This window comes from Sciurus carolinensis, chromosome 9 (assembly GCF_902686445.1).
Source record: "Sciurus carolinensis chromosome 9, mSciCar1.2, whole genome shotgun sequence".
NCBI classification, from domain to species: domain Eukaryota; kingdom Metazoa; phylum Chordata; class Mammalia; order Rodentia; family Sciuridae; genus Sciurus; species Sciurus carolinensis.
This window is the reverse complement of record NC_062221.1, coordinates 139,645,129-139,663,968: the sequence shown is the minus strand read 5'-3', so window position 1 is coordinate 139,663,968 and position 18,840 is coordinate 139,645,129. Positions and strand designations below refer to the sequence as shown.

At 62.7% G+C, this 18,840-nt stretch overlaps 1 protein-coding gene across 1 annotated transcript; it reads right to left on the bottom strand.

Moving 5' to 3' along the window:
- Positions 1-218: 218 nt before the first annotated feature.
- On the bottom strand, positions 219-14,099 carry Aire (autoimmune regulator). Its single transcript, XM_047565543.1, has 14 exons — positions 13,950-14,099; positions 13,342-13,516; positions 12,950-13,102; positions 12,498-12,569; positions 11,543-11,656; positions 10,290-10,438; positions 9,996-10,076; positions 8,945-9,060; positions 7,157-7,256; positions 6,412-6,597; positions 5,574-5,695; positions 5,366-5,468; positions 4,167-4,235; positions 219-3,246 (listed from the first exon to the last, which is right to left on the bottom strand). The coding sequence occupies exons 1-14, from the start codon at positions 14,097-14,099 to the stop codon at positions 3,166-3,168; spliced, it is 1,671 nt and encodes a 556-aa protein (XP_047421499.1). The 3' UTR covers positions 219-3,165.
- Positions 14,100-18,840: the final 4,741 nt, after the last annotated feature.

Sequence of the window (18,840 nt, the reverse complement as noted above, 5' to 3'; positions counted from 1 at the left end):
TTAGGGGAGGACGTGGAAACTGTATGTGGAAGGGCCCAGTTAAGTCACTGGCGGTGAGACCTGGAAGGCACCTCTTGTCCGCCCCTCCCCCCCCTCCCCCAGCCCCCACCCCCTTCCGCTTGCAGTGAGCTGAGCTGCTTCCTTCTGACCTTCCACCATGATGTTCTGCCTCGCCTCAAAGCAATGAACCAGCCAACCATGAGCTGAAACCATGACCCAAATTAGATCTTTCCTTTTCTAAGTTGCTTTTATCAGGCATTTTTTCACAGTGAAGAAAAGCTGTCAAACACAGGGGCCTACTGCAGCAGAGTGAGATGGCACTCAGGGCCAAACCCACAGGGCCAGCAAGGACTTAGAGCCACGCAGCAGGGCACGGTGGCCGGTGGAGGCTTGCTCTCCAGAGACATCAAGGACGGGACTGTGACCGAGCTGACAACAGATCCTTGCTGAAGGCAGGCTGGGGTGATCGGCCATCCAGGATGAGGGAGGGGGATCTGATCAGCAAACGGGGAGATTGAATTCCAGGAGACATACTCTAAGCTGACTGTGCAGGGCTCTTGCTAAAACTGGATTATGGGGCCAAGGACAGAGCCCGAGGTCAAGGTCAAGTCAAGAACCCACAAGAGGCTGACTCAGGTGTGGTCCAGGACAGTCCCCAAATCCATGTGCTGAAGCCCTAGCCTGCAGTACCTCAGAATGTGACTAGTTGGAGACAGGGTCTTCCAGGTGAGGTTGCGAGGGGGGGCCCTAATCCCACCTGAGGCCTTTTAAGAAGGGGATGACCCCGGGAGGGCACAGGGGGACGAGGCCATCCACAAGCCAAGGAGGAGAGGCCACCTCCCCATCTTGATCCCTGAGGCCAGCCTGCAGGACTGAGAGATGGGCACCTGGGACTTGAGGCCCCAGGAAAGTCAGACAGCGCCACGGGTTCTGTGGGCGGCTCTGAGGAGGGAGCAGCTTGCAGGTTCCAGTGGGTCTATCATGTCTGCACCTGCTGCTCACTCTGTTGGCAGACACTGGACGCTGTCGTGGGCAGACACCCTCTGAGCAGTGGAGGGCACTGGATGAAGGAGACGACCTCCCCCACACGGACGGGCAGGAGCAGCATACGGCACCCAGAAGCTTCCGCAGAGGACGAGCCAGGGCTGTGGAACCCGAGGTCCTGCCTGAGGCGGGCGGGATTGGGTCGGGCTTTTTCTCTCTCTTTCTCTTTTGCTTTTTTCCAGGGCTGGGGGTGAACCCAGGGCCTTGCCAACGTTAGGCACGTGCTGTACTGCTGAGCAACACCTCAGGATCGGTGATTTTTGTTCCTTTTCGAAATGCTAAATGGAGACAATGGTGAAAGGAGGCACGCTTGCCACCAGGAGCGGGGACTTCTAAGACACCGCCAAGTCCCGAGGGGCCCTGCCCCAGCCTCCTTGGCCCCCCGCTGTCATCCCCAGGTCCAGGGGGAGTCAACCTGCACCTCCCTCCACACATCCCAGAACTGGAGTCTCGCGGTTTCTGACCTAACCGAACCGCACTGGCAGAGAGCCCCAGCCCGCCCACGAGCCGAGCCCGCGTGTGGTTAGTCAGGGAGGTCGGGACTGGGTTCTAGCCACTAGAGCAGCCGGCAAGTGGAGGAAACGGCGCAGGTGGAAGCCAGCCGCCCCAGAAAGGGAGCCCTGGGCCCTGGGGAGGCCGCAGCCGCTGTCTGCAGAGGGACTCGGGGAAGCCAGGTCTCCAGTGTCCCCGGACCCGCTGTGAGACCCAGCAGAGCCAGCGCCGCCCCGTGCTGAGAGGACGCCAGGCGCTCCTGGGACTGGGCTAGAGGACTTCCTGGCCAGGGCGTGACGGAGGAGGAAGGCGGGGGCTGTGGGCGCTCGTGGACGGGACTTCCTTGGTGCGGAATGGCCTGGGCAGCTCCCTGACCTGCCCCATGGTCCCTCCATCTCGCCCCCAATGCATGTGAAGAGTGGTGGCCTCTGGGAGTGGTGGCCTGAGGGGCCAAGGACTGCGTGTCCTTGCTGTCACCTCCAGCTGTGGCTCCCTGCCTGAGCCCTTCCAAGGCAGGCAGGAGGAGACCAGCAGGTGGCCCATGCCTGGCGGGGCCTGCCGGCCTTTGACCCCCATCTGGGCACTGACACAGGTCTGCGGTGGGTGCTACCAGGGCTCTGTCATCTCCTCCACCTGGGGATGTGGCCCGGAGCTGGGCAAGGGCCCCTCCCAAGCCACACTCCAGTAGGGGACGGTCAGAACTAGGACAGAAGTCAAGGCAGTGCTGTGGCAGCTACTGTGATAAACTAAGGCGCAGCCCTGTCCCATTGTCCCTGCCCCCACCATGGCTGGCTGTGCCCAGTCCCATGATCTCGAGTCCGTCCTGCAGACAGGCCATGCGGCTCCAGCAGGACAGGCCTGGCCTTGCCGTGCCCTCGGCCCAGCCCGCCCCCGGCTCCTCTCCCCTCCAGGGCTCTCCAGCCCAGATCGCAGGGCACTCTGCCCCTCTGGCCCCTTCCTGGTCTGTGTGTCCCAGCAGTCGACCTGTCTGAGGTCACTGCCTTGCTCGTGCGATTCCTCCCTCCACTGGGAGCCCCCTGGGAGCCCTAAGACTGGGAACGCTGGGCACCCAGAAGATGTGTCCCCGGCTTCTGGAGGAGGGAGCCAGGCTGGGCTGATCTCAGGGACCTCGAGCCCCGCGCGGCACCAGGGGGCAGGCAGCACAGAGAACCGCCATGGCCGCCGTGACTGGTCTGAGCTTGGCCTCTGGAGTTTGTGAGAGAGGAAGGGGCACCAGGAGGGTCCTGGGGGTAGAGGAGGAACCAGGCCCCACAAGGTCTTGGGGGCCACAAAGGACCCAGACGTTGCTACAGGGGCACAGGAGCGGCTCCCTGCCCTGCGAGCTTCCCTGGGGCTTCCAGGCAGCGGCCTGCGCCTCAGGCAGCAGGAGCACACCCGCGGAGGCCAGCACGAAGTCCCGCAGGCCCCACAGAAGTGGTTTTAATGTCAGGACACACGATGGTCTTGTGTCCCCCAAAGACCAGCATCGCCAGCACTTGGAACTCTCCAGTTCTTCCTGGCCCTGGCCCGACCTGCCCATGTCCCCCTCTGTCCTCTAGGAGCCCCTGCATGTGAGTGCGTGCTCAGCATCATCCACCATGTGGGCACAGGGTCCTGGGCCATCCTGGATCAGGAGGAGAACGGGGGTGCCTCGGCTAGCGGGCGGGACATGCTCTGTATGGCCCACTGCAGGATGCCGTCGAAAGAATGCTGCAAGAAACAGGGCCGTGTTAGGACCTCAGGGAGGCCACACCCACCCCGCCACAAACAGAGTCGTGATCCTCTGACCCTCTAGTAGGAGGCAGGGCCAGCCAGGAGGAGACCCCGTCCAGTCTCCTCACTGAGCACAGGCAGGACCTCCAAAGCTGTTCTGCCTCTCGGGTGGCTTTTTCCCAGCTAGTAAGGCCAGGCCAGCCTTCCTTATTCTGCTCAGGGGTCTGAGGCTCCAACAGGACTGGGGAGTCTGGGGAGGCCCCTGGGTTCTCCAAACATCTGCCCCGCCTCAGAGCTGTAACACCCTCATCCACGCCTGAGTTGCTTGTCCCTCACAGGACCTGGAGTCTCTGGACACCTGCAGAATGGAGACCTGCCTGTGCAGGACCCACCACACAGGGCAGGGCTATGGTTGGGTGAAAACCTGAGGGACCAGGGTGGACACTGAGGAGGACACACTGGCCACTTGGGGTGTGGGAGTAGCTGGTGGAGTTTGCCCTCCTGTAAAACAACGGGGCCCTGAAAACCAGGGAACCTACCTGTTCCTCCTAGGAAGCAGTGGACAGAGGGGAGGGGCATGCGAGTCGCCCCGGAGGGACAGGGGTGCTGGGTCAAGCCCCACCCCAGTGCGCCTGGGGAACGGGTGGGCTTGAGCACCATGAGCTGGTGCTGAGAGCTGTGGCCGCGGGCCTCCGGGTCCTGGCTCTGAGGACCTAGGGGAACTGCTAGAAGCAGGAGGGGCTCGTCGCAGGGCCAACAGGACAGGGCTGGCCCTCCTGGAAGAGGGACAACCCTGATGTCCACTCTGAGGAGCCCTGGGGCCTGCAGTGCTCCCAGTGCCCACGTGGGGGCTTGGGTCCTGGCTGATGTGGGGGCAGTGGAGGAGAAGCAGACGCTACAGGCCAGGCGACCATTACCTCACTCAGGAGGGACTCCAGGTCATCCCTGTGCAGAACGGGCTCGTGACCAGCAGAGTCATCTGCCACCTAGAACCCGAGAGAGGGAGGACTCAACCCAACCCTGCAGCCTTCCCCAGAGAGGTGACAGACCTGGGGGCCGTGGGGTGCTTCCCAGGTGGGACAGGTCTAATGCTGAACCCTTGAGGCGGCAGCAGGGGGCAGGTGGGCAGAAGTGAGCTCAGGGCTGCCTGCCCCCAAGTGTTCCTCAGGTCTGGGACGTAGGGAACTAGCCAGGAGGACCGCGCTGTGGCTGGAGACCCAAGGCCAGCCAGTCTCTGCCCTACAAGCATGCCAGGGCCCATGTGGGGACAGGGTCCCAGCCATACCCAGGCCCAGGGTGAGGCAGGAGAGAGGCCCCTATGATGCTGAATCATATGAAATTGCTGGGTTTGTAGTTCAAAGTTGCTGAATCTCAGCTCTTCCACACAGTCTGGTCTGGTAAATACAGGCCCAGAGAGGTGGGGCTGGCACTGGGTGGCGGAGCTGGAGCAATCCTGGGTGCTGCATGGGGGCCACTGATGCTGCATTTCCCCTGGCAGCAGGGAACCTAAGAAGCAAGGGCCTCTGCGCAGGCTCTGTGGGCCCTGAACACCCAGCGCGCACCAGTGGGACGGGGGAGTCGTGTAAAACAAGCAGGGGCCCCGGCAGGCCACTGGTTCCACCCAGCCCCCGAGGGTGGGGGCCGTCCTGCTCTGATGCTTGTCCCGGGTGCCTGGCCAGAGGCAGAAGCACTGCAGGCTCCTGTGCAGGACACGGTGCATCTGGCATCTCATCTGACAAGCGGGCATGGAGACAGGCAGAAAGAGCTGCAGGCTGGGCCCTTGGTTACCAAGCGCCCTTGCTGCAAAAGGCGCCACGTCCTGATTCCGTGGAGGACTGGGGTCCCACGGGGTCCGCCGCACGTGTCAGCCCCAGTCCACGGCCTCCTCCCTCTCTCCCTTCACCCTCTGCCTGCGCAGCCCCAGGGCCCGGGGGCTCTCAGGGCCGTGGGAGACTTCAAAGTTGCTCTTAGGCATTTCCTTTTTAAGTAGATTTAAATTATCAAAAGAGTCGGTATATAGAAAACTTTTTTATAAAAAAACTAACACAGGGTCAGTGGGTATGGCGTCTCCGCCCCAACCCCGGGGTCCCACCTCCACACTCGCTACAGCACTGACCTTGGCCGGCCCGGGGGCCGGGCGGGCGGGGCTGGGGGCGGGCGCTCCCTCCCCGGGGGCGGGGCCCGGGTCTCCGGAGCAGGATTTGCAGCGCAGGCGGGTCCTGGCGAAGGAGCGCAGAGGCTTGGGCAGGGTCGGGCGCCCTTTGCGGGGGGGTCGCCAGCCCTCCCTCCCCAGCCCTGGCGGCCCGGCCGGCCGCCTCACTCACCCCGGCCCGGCGGCTGCTGCCGGGAAATGGCAGCGCCAGTGGAAGGCGGCGGCGCAGTGCGCGCACCGCAGCGCGTCAGTCCCGTCCCCGCACACTCCGCACCGCGCTCCGGGCGCGGGACCCTGCACCAGAGCGATAGTGCCGGGTGACTGGGAGCGAGGGCATTGACCGAACCCGGACTCTCCGCACCCTGCCTCGGGACCCCCCGGAGGTTAGACGGCAGGTCAGTCCCCGGGAGGCCGGGGCGCCCGTGGGAAACGCAAGGCTGCGCCTGGCGGCTGGAGAGCACTGGGTTCCGTGCTCCTAAGTCCCGGAGCGCAGGGACAACCCCAGCTCCTTCGGGCTGCAGCCTGCAGAAACCAGCCCTCTGCTGCTCTAGGGCCCCTGCGCTGCCTCGGGGCGAGAGAGGCTGGGGCGGGCGGGACCTGTGAAGTTGCCGACTTTTCGGCCAGTTGGACCTCCCGAGGGCGGGCGCTGGTGGTGTCCGGGTGCCCGGGTTGGGATGGGTGTTTGGAAGTGGAGAGGGTGTCGCCCCAGCTGAGAGCCATCCTGGAGGCCCCCCACCCAACTCCGCGTCCCTTTTCCCACAGCCCACAGAGCCTGTGTATCCCAGCAGCCTCCCACCCCCCTGCCCTTGGCCAGTCTGCTTCCTCCTGGCAGAGGACTCCCCAAGCCCTGACCCCCTCCGATTCCTACTCCAGTTCTCCCAGGTATGGTGGAAGATGTGTCTTCACTATTGGCACAATCCCTTCTCCCATTTCTGGTCCATCCAACTGCCCTCAAGTCTGGAGCCCCCTGAAGACAGTGGCCTGACCCCCAGGGCTGCTCCCTCACTCACCTGCTGCCCCTCTGGGTTGGCACTCATCAGGGAGGGGCACAGAGCAGAGGGCTCCAGCACTGGCAGGGTGACTGTGGGAGGTGGGGCAAGCAGGTGTGCATAGGTGAGAGCAGTGTCCACAGCAGGGGGTGGCTCCCTGGGCAGGCCTCTCACTTCCTCTCCTGCTGGCCTCAGTCCCAGGGGGACCTGGAATCCAAGAGTCAGCACTTCAAGGGACTGCAAAACACTACTGGTCACCACCTGGTAGTCAGTGACCAGAAGGACCTTGGAACTTGGGGCTGGGGAAAGGGACCCTATGCTGGGCTCTGGGAGTAGAGGCCTGATGCAGTCCAGGCTCTGTGACCCTCGGCAAGGTCTTTGGCCCTTTCCCATCTGGAACATGGTGCCCTGCAGCCGTAGGGCCCCAGAGCAAACACCGAGCAAGCAACAGGGTGCAATCATAACCCTTGGGCTTTGCTGCATTAGAAGCTCCACACACCTTTGGAGTGTTATCAGTGGTCACAGTGCAGCCCCAAGGATGTTGGGGGACAGAGCTGAGGACCCCAGTCAGAGCAGGGCAAGGGTAGATTCCCAGGCCCTGCAGGAGATTCCTGCACAGTACTGACTGTAGAGTCTGACTGATCAGGCAGGGGAAGGGTACAGTTCTACCTGGGGCAGGCCCAACCCAAGGAGTGACCAGGCTTAGGACTTCAGAGGGGCAGGAGACAGGAAGGGGCCACCCAGCCTCGGGGGGGCCTGGGCATACCGTGGGCTCCGCAGGTGGCTCTGGAGGCTGGTGCTCCTCGTCCTGGGGCAGGCCCTGCTGGACTCTCCCCTGGAGGCAGCGTGAGCACCTCCAGGTGCCACTACTCATGTGGCCACCAGTCAGAAGCATGCAGGACAAAGCAGAGACCAGGGATGGACTCCCAGACCCACAGGCAAGGAGGCCTGGGCACTCCTCATGCCACCATGTCCTTTTATAGGTCAGGAAGTGGCCCAGGCCACAAGTGCCCTTGGCAGGAGTGTGCTGGAGGGGGATACTGACCCCTGGTGGGGTGGCCCTGGCCAGCGTGGTCAGTGTCCCCTACAAGTGCTGCACTTTCCAGTGCCCAGTATCCTACAGCGGTCTGTGTCTGCCTGTCACAGGGTCCCCTGCTGGTGGGCTCTCCCTCAGTGGGACCACCCACGTTTCCACAGGGAATGGTGCCCAGGAACAGTAGGTGGTCGGGGCAGAGGGAGGGGAAAGGACGCCAGGACGCGGGGCAGAGGGAGGACCTGGCGGAACCCCTTCCTCTCAGGGATGGGAGCTCAGAGACCGAGGCTCAGAGAGACGAAGTCAAGTGCTGGGCAGAGCCTGGGGCAGACCCTGGGTCTCTGGATCCGTCGGCCACCCACCCCTCCCCACAGACCCCAGGCCATGGACTGAGAAGGCTTCCCACCAAGGACAGGGGCTCATGCTGTGGCCAGTGATACCCAACAGCCCTGGGGGCTGCTACTCTGTGGCCCCCTTGTTCCCCAGTCCACCTGGGAGCTTAGGATGCCCCGAGAGTCTGGGCTGGGGCTGGGGCCTGAGGCCAGCTGGGATAGCAGGGCCACTGTTGCCTTGGGCCTCGTGCTTGGGGCATTGCCGCCCTCAGGGATCCTGTTGACCTGGGCGAACTGTGTGGCCAGGAGGGAGGCAGGTGACGAGGTGAGAACCCAGGCCCCGCCCGCAGCCCGTGTCCTGGACCAAAGCCCCACCAGGAGGGCCTGAGTCCCCCTCCGTGGTCCAGAGCCTTGTGGGGTGTCTTCTCGTGCAGGGCCGTGGATGGTGGCCTCTGTGGATGGGGGTGGCCTTGGCAGAGTGGCTTCAGCCGGCCGGGCTCACCTGGGAACCCCCCGCAGGAGTGGGGACAGGCTCACCTGGGTACCCCCCCGCAGGGGTGGGGACAGGCTCACCTGGGTGGTGGGGACAGGCTTACCTGGGCACCCCCCGCAGGGGAGGGGACAGGCTCACCTGGGAACCCCCCGCAGTGGTGGGGACAGGCTCACCTGGGAACCCCCCGCAGGGGTGGGGACAGGCTCACCTGGGTGGTGGGGACAGGCTCACCTGGGCACCCCCCGCAGGGGTGGGGACAGGCTCACCTGGGTGGTGGGGACAGGCTTACCTGGGCACCCCCCGCAGGGGAGGGGACAGGCTCACCTGGGAACCCCCCGCAGGGGTGGGGACAGGCTCACCTGGGTGGTGGGGACAGGCTCACCTGGGCACCCCCCGCAGGGGTGGGGACAGGCTCACCTGGGTGGTGGGGACAGGCTTACCTGGGCACCCCCCGCAGGGGAGGGGACAGGCTCACCTGGGAACCCCCCGCAGGGGTGGGGACAGGCTTACCTGGGAACCCCCCGCAGGGGTGGGGACAGGCTCACCTGGGTGGTGGGGACAGGCTCACCTGGGCACCCCCCGCAGGGGTGGGGACAGGCTCACCTGGGTACCCCCCGCAGGGGTGGGGATGGGCTCACCTGGGTACCCCCCGCAGGGGTGGGGACAGGCTCACCTGGGTGGTGGGGACAGGCTCACCTGGGCACCCCCTGCAGTGGAGGGGACAGGCAGGCCAGGTGGAAGGCGCGGGGGCAGCCGTCACAGCAGATGAGCTCCCCGCCGTCCCGGCACACGGCACACTCGTCTTCGTTCTTCTGGTGCAGGGGAGAGAGACCCTGCAGACCCCGGGAGGGGGCACCCGTCCCGAGAGCCCCTCCCCGGGGCAGCTCACCTGCAGTCCACCTCGGGCTCCTGCGCTCCCAAGTCCCTCCCAGCCCCTTGCTGGCCCCCAGCCTGTCCACCTCTAAGGCTGTATCCCTGACTGACCTTCCAGGGCCATCCTTCTCGAAGAAGCCCTTTCACTCCTGGGCCCCTGGTTCCTGGCGGCCCCTGGACTGCACCCCACCCTCAGGCAGCCCCTCCTCACCAGGCAACAGGAAGCCTCCTATCAGCCTCAGGCACCTGCTGCTCCCGCCCCTGGGCCTCCACCCACCCTGTGCCTCTGCCTGGGCAGTGTGCATCCTGCACGTAGGGGTCCAGACAGCACGTCCTCCAGAACCCCAGGCCGGGCTGGCCCTGCAGTGACCGTCACACTCATGGCCATATTTCCTAGGTGCGGGACAGCCAGAGCACTGCTACAGGGCAGGACAGGACTGCCCACCCTGCATGCCCGAGGCCAGCACAGCGCCTGGAACCAAGTGCTGGGATTTGTGACCGAGGATGGCAGACACCAGCCACACCCATCCACCTCCCCAAGAGGCAGTGCTGGGAGCCAAGGACAGCTGGACCTCCCTGGGGATCCTCCAACTCTGGCTGGTAGCAGGTCCGCCCACCACCCAGCTCACACGACCTGGACCAACACTGATTTTAAAAGCTTAAGAGCACCTCACTTTTCAGACGCATCTGAAACTTGTGTGTTATCAGAAAAACACGGCCAGGAAGGAGGGGCACAGGAAGGAGAAGCTCGCCTGGGCAGGAGCTCTGGCCCCTGTACTTCAGGCACCCAAGTGCCCGGGACACAGCGGCCTCAGAAGGACCTGCCCGGGGGGCATGGGCGAGGCAGGTCTTCTCGCAGGGCCTAGGGCATTACCTGCTGGAGTTGGGGCTCACCCAGGATGGCTGGAAGGACGGGGACCCTGTCCTGCTGCCTCATCCTCGGCTCACCTCCACCCTGCAAGGGAGAAGAGGGCCACCGTGGAGGGACCTGGGCAGTGAGGGAACCCTGCGGCCACTGGCACCAGGTGCCTCTCGGCAACAGTCCCCAGCTGCCTAGCAGAGCCCCAGGCCCAAGGGCAGCACTGTCACCAGGTGCGAAGGGGGACAGATTCCCACCCCAGCCTCCCCAGGGCCCAGCCTCCCACAGGCAGGTCAGGACATTGCGTACCGGGGCAGCGCCCTGGGCGCCCTTGGCTCGGACCAGAGGCTTCGGGCCACCACCACTTCGAGCCTTGTTCTTCCCACCACCGACAGGGTCTTCAAACTTGCTGGGAGTGTAAAACTCCCCCCCAACCTGGATGCACTTCTTGGAGCCCCCTGGGAGGAGATGCCAGCTGTCCTGGGCTCAGCCTCCCACAGCCCCAGCCAGTCACTGGGGTCAGGGTATGGGGAAGAGAGGCTGCGTGAGCTGAGACTTGCTGCCCCTCCACCACCCCATTCCTGTCCCAGTCAAGTCAGGCCTGAGTGCTGGGCACGGGGAGGATTCTCTTCTGGGCACTGTGCTAAACTGGACAGGTCCCCCAATTCACATGCACCCAGAACCTCAGAAAAGAACTCCATTTGGAAATAGGGTCTTTGTAGATGCAATTGATTAAGATGAGGTCACACTAGACCCTAAATCCAATAACTGGTGTCCTTATAAAAAGAGACACAGGGAGAGGCCACCACAGCCCAAGCACAAGGGGCACAGCAGCCCCAGACAGGGGGCGCAGGAGGGACCTTCCCAGAGCCTGCAGAGGGCATGGCCTGTCCACACCTTGCTCTGGGGATCTGTTTAGGCCGCCGGCCTGGCGGGTTGTTGTACATCCCTAGCTCACTCATACAGGGTCCTTGGGACCAGCCCTGATGGGGAGACCAGGGCCAGCATCTGCTCCCAGGCCCACCGTCACTGTCCTTGTGTCCCCAGCCAGTGTCCACTACAGAGAAACATTGTGGCAAGGACTGTGGAGTGAATGACATGATGGCTCTGCCACCAGTAGGCCCTGCTGTGACCTGGCCAGAAGACACAGGTGGCTCCCTGCAGCCAGCAACTGGCCGCCTGGTAGGTAGGTCATTCACTAACTCCCTGGGGCTCAGGATTGGGGCCGGCCAGGGTGTGAGAGGACTGGACACGAGTCTGCAGGCCATCCCCATGGAGAGTGGGTGCCCGAGAGTGCAGGTCAAACTAACTTTCTAAGGGCCCGTCTGTGGAGAGGAGGTGAGCTGGGGCGGTGGGCATCCTGTGCTGGCTAGGCAGAAGGCCTCCCGCACAGGAGTCCTCAGAGTCCTGTCCCCCAAAGCCGGCAGAGCCAGTGTAGGAAGCCAGCTGCCTCTGCTGAAGCCCGGTCTGCTCTGGAACCTCCAGGGAGCAGAGGGGAGGGACCTCATTTAGTCCTGGGGCCTGGGACCCTCAGTTACCCCCCTCCCACCCCATGTATCTACCTGACCCAAACACCTGCTGGATGAGGATCCCCTCCATGGCCCCACGGGCCCCTGGAATGTCCCCAGAGGACACAGCCACAGTTCTCTGGACCGCAGCAGACATGGTCTGAATTCCTGGGGAAGGGACCACCCAAATGGGGGTTGTCAACTGGGAACACAGTTCCTGAACCCCACTCCAGACTAGGCAGCACTGAACACAGGGGGTCTGTGGGCAAGTGCCCTGGGCCACCGGAGAGGCAGAGAGAGTCCAGGCTGTGCCCAGTGAGGAGCAGGGATGGTTTTCTCACATCTGCGCCTTGAGGATGGGAGCTCTGCAGGGCGGAGGTGGGGCTGGAGGAGGGTCCCAGCGCTGGAACCCCAGGGGACCCTCTCCCTGTGTCTGGCTGCACAGCTTGACCATTTGAGTGAGAAGTAAGGCCCGCCTGGCCACTCCCCCCAGCCCTCTGAGGGCATGGCCCTCCACCTGACCCCCTGCCCCTAGATGCCATGTCCCTGGCTTCCCTCCCCCCTGGATCCCCTCCCCCTTGGCTCCCTCCCCCTGGCTCCCCTCCCCCTGACTCTCCTCCCCCCTGACTCCCCACCCCCCTGGCTCCCCTCCCCCTGACTCTCCTCCCCTCTGGCTCCCCTCCCCCCTGACTCCCCTCCCTTTGCCCCCCTCCCCCTGGCTCCCTCCTCTCTGTCTCCCTCCCCCTGGCTCCCCTCCCCCTGACTCTCCTCCCCTCTGGCTCCCCTCCCCCCTGGCTCCCCTCCCCCTGACTCCCCTCCCCCCTGACTCCCCTCCCTTTGCCCCCCTCCCCCTGGCTCCCTCCTCTCTGTCTCCCTCCCCCTGGCTCCCCTCCCCCTGACTCTCCTCCCCTCTGGCTCCCCTCCCCCCTGACTCCCCTCCCTTTGCCCCCCTCCCCCTGGCTCCCTCCCCCTGGCTCCCACCCCCGGCCCCCTCGCCCTCTTTGCTCACCATTCCCCAGGGGAAGGCGCTGTGACTCGGAGGTGCCCTCTGGCTTCTTTGGCTTGGCTTTCAGTTGGGAGCCTGGAAGGGAGAGCTGGAGGCAGCTGGGCCTCTGTGGGGCGGGGACAATGCTGGTGGCCGGGTGGGAAGGCACCAGGTGGGATCAGGTGCTGGCCCTGACTCCCTGTGGGCTCCTTCATGGTCCTGGGCTCTGGTTTCCTCACCAGTAAGAAGGAAAATGAGAACTCCCTGCCCCTTTAGCGCTTAAGGACTCAGTGTTGGGCTGACACGACTGACAGACCCGTCCAGGCTGTCCCTCTAAGTAACCAAAGTGGCCTCTGCAGCCTAGGCAGGCTGTTTCTGTGCCCAGGTGAGTGGACAGATACTCTGGAGCCTGTAGGAGAGGGGTGTGGGACTCCCAAGGGAGACTGTGACCATGGACAGCTCCTCCCACTGGGTACCTGGGCTGGAGGTGCCCCTTGGGGTCAGGGCTGCTGGGGCGGCTCGAGGCTCCTCTGGGGCCTTCCTCTTGGTGGGGGGTCTGGGAGGCAGCACCGAGACCTTGGGGCTGATGGGGGGCTTCCTGCCCTTCCGGGGCTGGCTCAGGTCCACATCTGCAGCTCATGGGCAGGAGCAAGATCCTAGAGCCTTTCCTTGGAGTAGGGGTACAGGACTGGACACCCTCAGAGCAAGGTGGACAAGGACTCTGCCCTTTGCCTCTTAGAATCCAGGAGTCCTCGGAGGTTACCTAGGGCCTCCCCAACACCCCTACACACACCCTCCACCTCACACCCGCTGCCCCAATCCCAGCAAGGCTGAACCAAACAGGAGCCCAGCCCGGAGCCGGGCCCACCTTTGGGGAAGCTGTCCAGGATGGGCCGCAGCCGACCATACCGCTCCAGGTTGTAGTCCTTGAAGAGAACCCTCCAGAAGTCCAGGATGGCGGCCGCGTCTTGGGTCAGGAGCCAGGACAGGAGGGCGTGGAAGGCCTGGGGGCAGCCCTCCTTCTCCTTCAGACGCAGGGTCTCCTGCAGCAACAGCCGGGTGGGCCGGCTGAGTGGCACGCACCGCTGCTTCTCCCATCAGGCTGGAGGCAGCTGGAGGGGACTGCAGGAAGTCTGGCCGCCCGGCCCCTCCCCGGCTCCTGGGGACTGTGGCTACAGGAGTGTGGACAGTGAGAGGCAGGGCACCTGCACCTGGTCCTGGGAGCATCCCCTGGCTCCTGGGTGAGGCCGCAGGAGGGCCAGTGGCTGTGTCCACTTCTGGCTTGTGGCTGGGACATGGGGAGAGCATAGGGGTGCTGGTGGTCAGGAGGTGCTGGGAGGGGGCCGCTGGATACCTGTTCAGGTCCACACCCTGGCTTGTGGGCAGAGGCTAAGGGGAGGCTGGGAGGCACTAGTCCTGGGGCTGTCGCTTGGTGTGTGGGTGGGCGTGGGCGGGGCCTGGGTGCCAAGGGCCCACCTGGAACTTGTCCTCAGGGACCACGTCATGGTCTACCAGCGCGTGAAGCAGCGGGAAGGCGCTGTCCACGGCCATGGCGATCTCCGTGCGGTGCAGCCTCAGGAGGCGGCGCAGCGCTGAGTCCCCGCCAGCCCGAGTCTCGGTGGCCATGGGGCTGGGTCGGGATCCCAGGGCTGGGTGGTGGGCGAACCCTGCAGGCCCTCCACTACTCTGCCGCTTGCTTGCAGCCCCTCTCCCCACACGGCGTCCCTCCGCCTCAGGGTCCCTCGTCCTTGGAGTCCCTCTGAGCTCCTGGCTGTCAGAGCGGTCTGCCTGCCCCGCCCGTGCTCCCGGGCCCAGAACCCCTGTGCGCCAGGCACCAGGTGCCAGGCAGCTGGGAGAATTGACTCTTGCCAGCTCTGGAGAGCCCTGCATGGGCCAGGGGCCTGCTGTTATACTGGCCCACCCAGGAAAGGGCAAAGGCTGCCGGCCCAGGAGCCAATCAGGCGAGGACTGCAAAGTGCCCTGTGATCAAGAGAAGGTGCCTGGGCAGCCAGCCTGCTCCCCGCCTCTGGGACCCACCTCTGGTGGCTCTGGGCCCACCGACCCACAGAAGGGGGTTCAGGGGTGGGCTCCGGCTTCCCTCCTGTCCTGGTGAGAAGCCAGGACAGTGCCCCAGACCTCCTCTGGGCCGGCCACACCTGCAGCACCACCACGTGGCTCTGATAGAGACGTCCACGGGGTTGCTGCTAGATGGAGCCCTGACCCTGGGGGACGTCCACACTTGGCTCAGGGTCTCTGCTCAACGTCCCAGTCTAGGGCTGGAGGAGTCAGATGGAGGGTCCCGGTCTGATGGAGGAGTGGGGACACCCAGGGTGCTGGTGGGTGGGCTTTTGAGCTTCGACCTCCCTGTCGTGTGACTCTGGGCACGTCCATTCCTTCTCTGAGCCTCAGTCCCAGCTTTAACCTTAGCACATTTAGCTGGGGTGCCCAGTCCAGGTACACTAGAAAAGGAAGCTTCAAGAAAGATAGCTGGCCCCACGGACAAATGCCCCTGGCCGTGGGAGTCCCTGTCCTTGCCTGGGTGGGGTCCCCCAAGGAGCCTTCTTGGGACTGGTAACAGAGACTGAGGGATCACGTAGCTTGGAGGGAGGAGCCTCAGAGGAATGGCGGAAGGCTTCCTGGAGGGCAGCTGCTGTGGAGAGGGGGCAGAGGCTTGCAGGGGTATGGGAGCAGGTGCGGGAGCCTGGCCTGAGAGTGCTCAACCCAAGGTGGACTGCAGGGCCTGGCCCGGGAGGTGGGAGCCCTTTCTGCAGAAATGGTTTGGTTAGGCTTGTGCTGGGAGATGAACTGGCCATCACAGGCAGGGTCATGGAGTGGACACAGGCTCCAGGAGGCCAGGTAGGGCAGCGCCGGACTGGCCCATGTGGGGCAGGGGAGGGGAGGCCAGGCTGGACAGGTGACTGATTTGGTGAGAGGTGTCCCAGGGCTTTTCCCGTTGGTAGGCTGTGCTCTTTCACGATGAGCTGGGGAAAGCAGCTGGGGGACACGGCATGTGACCCTCCGGCCTGTGCGTCTTTGGTTCTCTTCCTGCCTCCAGGCCCGGGGTACTTCTAGGATTCAGCACCTGCTGAGATAGCTCCAGGAGTCTGGGGCATCTGGGACCAGACGGGAGGGGCAGGGTGTGCAGGACCAGAGCCAGAGGCAGGGGCTGAGGTGGTCAGTCAGGGACTGGGGGTGGGAAGTGGCAAGAGTTGTGGAAGAAGATGGGGACATCATCCAGAGCCAGGGCACATGTGTGCAGTTACAAAGAAACTCAGGGTCAGGCACAGGGGCATAGGCCTGTAATTCCAGTGACTTGGGAGCCCCAGGCAAGAGGATTGCAGGTTTGAGGTCAGTCAACCTCAACAACTTAGCAAGACCTTTTACATCCTCAATGAAGGAAGGAAAGGAAAGAAAAGAAAAAAGAAAGACAGGACAGAAGGACAGATGTGTGCAGGGCTGGAACTTGTTGACTGGCCCAGAGAACCTTCTGGAGGCTGACTGGGAACAGGGCACTCTTGCTGCCCACCTCTGGGCTCTGAGCCCATGGCACAGTGCTGTGGGTAGTGGCCATGGAGCCATGTGATGCCCTGCACTGGGCCTGCCGCAGACACCAAGGGGGGCCCCTTGGCCCTCTGGGTAAACGGGCTGCCCCTCTGAAAGCCAAATTCTCTTCCACAGCTTGGGTGAGGCCGCTGCTTACTGGCCTTTCCTGCCATCTCCTGTGGGTACATGTGGTAGAAATGTTAAAGAAAGTGTAAATTGAGGTCACTCAAACCCACAAGGAATGTGGCTCCTGCCCATTCTGGAATTTTCCATCCACTTACTGATGTGTGCCCAGGGCTCACGAGAGCAAAGCTCACTAGTGGGACCCCCGGCCTGTGGGCTCCAGAACTCACACGGGAAGGCACCCAAGGGACCCAGTGTGTGTGGCTCGCTGGCAGCTCAACCTGGCCCTCTCAGGGCACCAGTGCCTCCTAAGGCCACCCCTCGACCTGGGGGACTTCCCTCCCGGGCGAGGACACCTCCGCCAGGGCAGCAGGTCCAGGTCTGCCCTTTGCTCTCTGAGACGCCCCAGCCCCCTCACAGAGGCTGCGTTCCCCGGGCCTGGAGCCTGACCGTTGAGCAGGCAGGTGTCACCCAGCCTCCTGGTGGGGGTCAGCAAAGAGGCCCCGGTAGAATTCTGGACTTTCCACTACCTCGTGGGGGTTTCCACACAGCCCCTAACAGTAGGGGAATAGAAGCCGCCAAGGTTATGTGGCCTCAGCGACCCAGACCTCTCCAGGCCCAGCACCTGGGGCCTCCATGGGACAGGGCCTCAGGTCTTCCGAGGCCCCAGGCAGGTGAGGGCAAAAGTGGGCAGGCAGGGGGCCTGCTCCTGTCCTGGAGGCAAGGGAACAGAGAAGAGCTGCTAGTTCAGGGCTGGAAGGGAGGGCCCTGGGGCTGGATGGAAACCACCAGAAAGCCCTGGAAGCAGGCAGGGCGGAGCCGGCTTGAGTGACCAGGCTGTCGCACCCTTTAATCTGTATACCAGTAGAGTTTGAAGTTGACGATGTGCATACCAATTTTAAGTTAAAAATAAGAAAAGTAAGGAAAATATTTTAATTAAAAATAAGGAAATAAGAATAATATTACAATACCAAAGCATAAAACAGCTACGAATAAAGATGAAAAGAAATCTGCAGTACTCGTTTTGTTTTGTTGTTTTTTTCCTGCAATACCGGGGTTGAACCCAGGGCACTTGGGCACCGGATACATCCCCAGCGCTTTTTATCTTGAATCAGAGTCCCACTAAGTTGGTGCGGCCGACCTCAGACTTGCCATCCTCCTGTCTCGGCCTCCTGAGTCACTGGAATGTGTTTGAGGCACTACATTGCCCAGATTGGTCTTGACCTCCTGGGCCCAAGCCATCCTCCCCTCAGTCCCCGGAGGAGCTAGAAGGACAGGTGCATGCCACCTCACCAGGCCAAGCACCCACAGTTTTAGAGAAGAATGAAACAGAAATGCCACATTCCTGGATTTGGCTTCTTAAAACACAAGTTATCTCTTTACTAACAAGAAATGGAACACAATTCCAATCAGATTAACAAAGGAGGGTTTTCCTTTAGCACTGGATTCTCATTCTTTGGGAAGACTGCTCCAGGTGGCTGGAAGCAGAGAGCGGCACTTGCGCGGCGGGACCGTGCCGAGACCAGCTCCACCGGCCGCTCTGGGGCGCTCAGAGGCCACAAGGCACTCCCAGGGGCTTCAGGGAAGAGGTGGGCATGCCCTGCCCGAAACCAGCACCCAGCCCGCTGTGGCGCACATGCGAAGGATTTCAGAGATGAAAAGAAAAAGAACGAAGATGCTAAAAGAAAACAGGCGAACGCGCGCCACCTCGGGTGGGCAGAAGCTTCTTAAGTACAACAGGCGTTAGGTGGGACTTAAGGGCTGCACAGGAGGGGCAGGACGGCTGAGGCAGCGCAGGGCGCCAAAGCACAGCCACTCAAAGGCGGACAGATAACCCCACCGACCCTCAGCAGGACCCCCGCCTATTCCGGCCTGTGAAGACCTGGGCAGCCGGGCCACGTGAGATCTTCTCTGGCTCTCCACCCTGACCTGTACCTTAAGAGCCAAAATCCAATAAAGCTTTGCTTCTGCCACTTGTGTCCATTCCTGTTTGGCCACCCGCCCTCGCCCTCCAGCTTACAAAAGGAAGCGTGGAAACCAGACATGAGCAACAGCTCTGACCTAACAACAGACTTTCATACATGAAAGATCACAAAACATTAAAAGGGGCTGACTCGCTGAAGGAAGCATTGATGACCGGTATGTGAGATTTATGTCTTCATATCTTTACTATATAAAGTGCCCTTTCAAATCAATAAGACAAATATCCAAAAGTTCAAAAAGAAAAAGAAAGAAGAGAGAATTTGTGTGTGTGCTTTGCTGGGGATTGAACCCAGAGGCCCTATACCACTGAGCTACACCTCGAGTCCTTTTGATTTTTTATTTTGAGACAAGGTCTTTCTAAGTTGCCCAGGCTGGCCTCCACCTTGCCATCCTCCTCCCTTAGCCTCCCAAGTAGCTGGGACCACAGGCCAGCAGCACCACACCAGTTTGAGACTCGATTTTCAGATTTACCCAGAGCTCAGAGATGTGGGGGCTGGAACCCAGCACCATCCTTGCGTCTCCCCTTTTCCACTTCCAAGTGCTGTGGAAATGTGTAACCCCAATAATAAAACTGGTGCTTCACAAAACAGCTCCATACAGCTCCTGAAATACACCACGGGTGTGGGCCCGGGGGCAGGATTCTCGGAGACTTCTCCAAGCGCCAGTCCTGGCCACACCGCCTGGGGCAGGTCCCTGGCCACCAGCAGTGAGAAGGGGC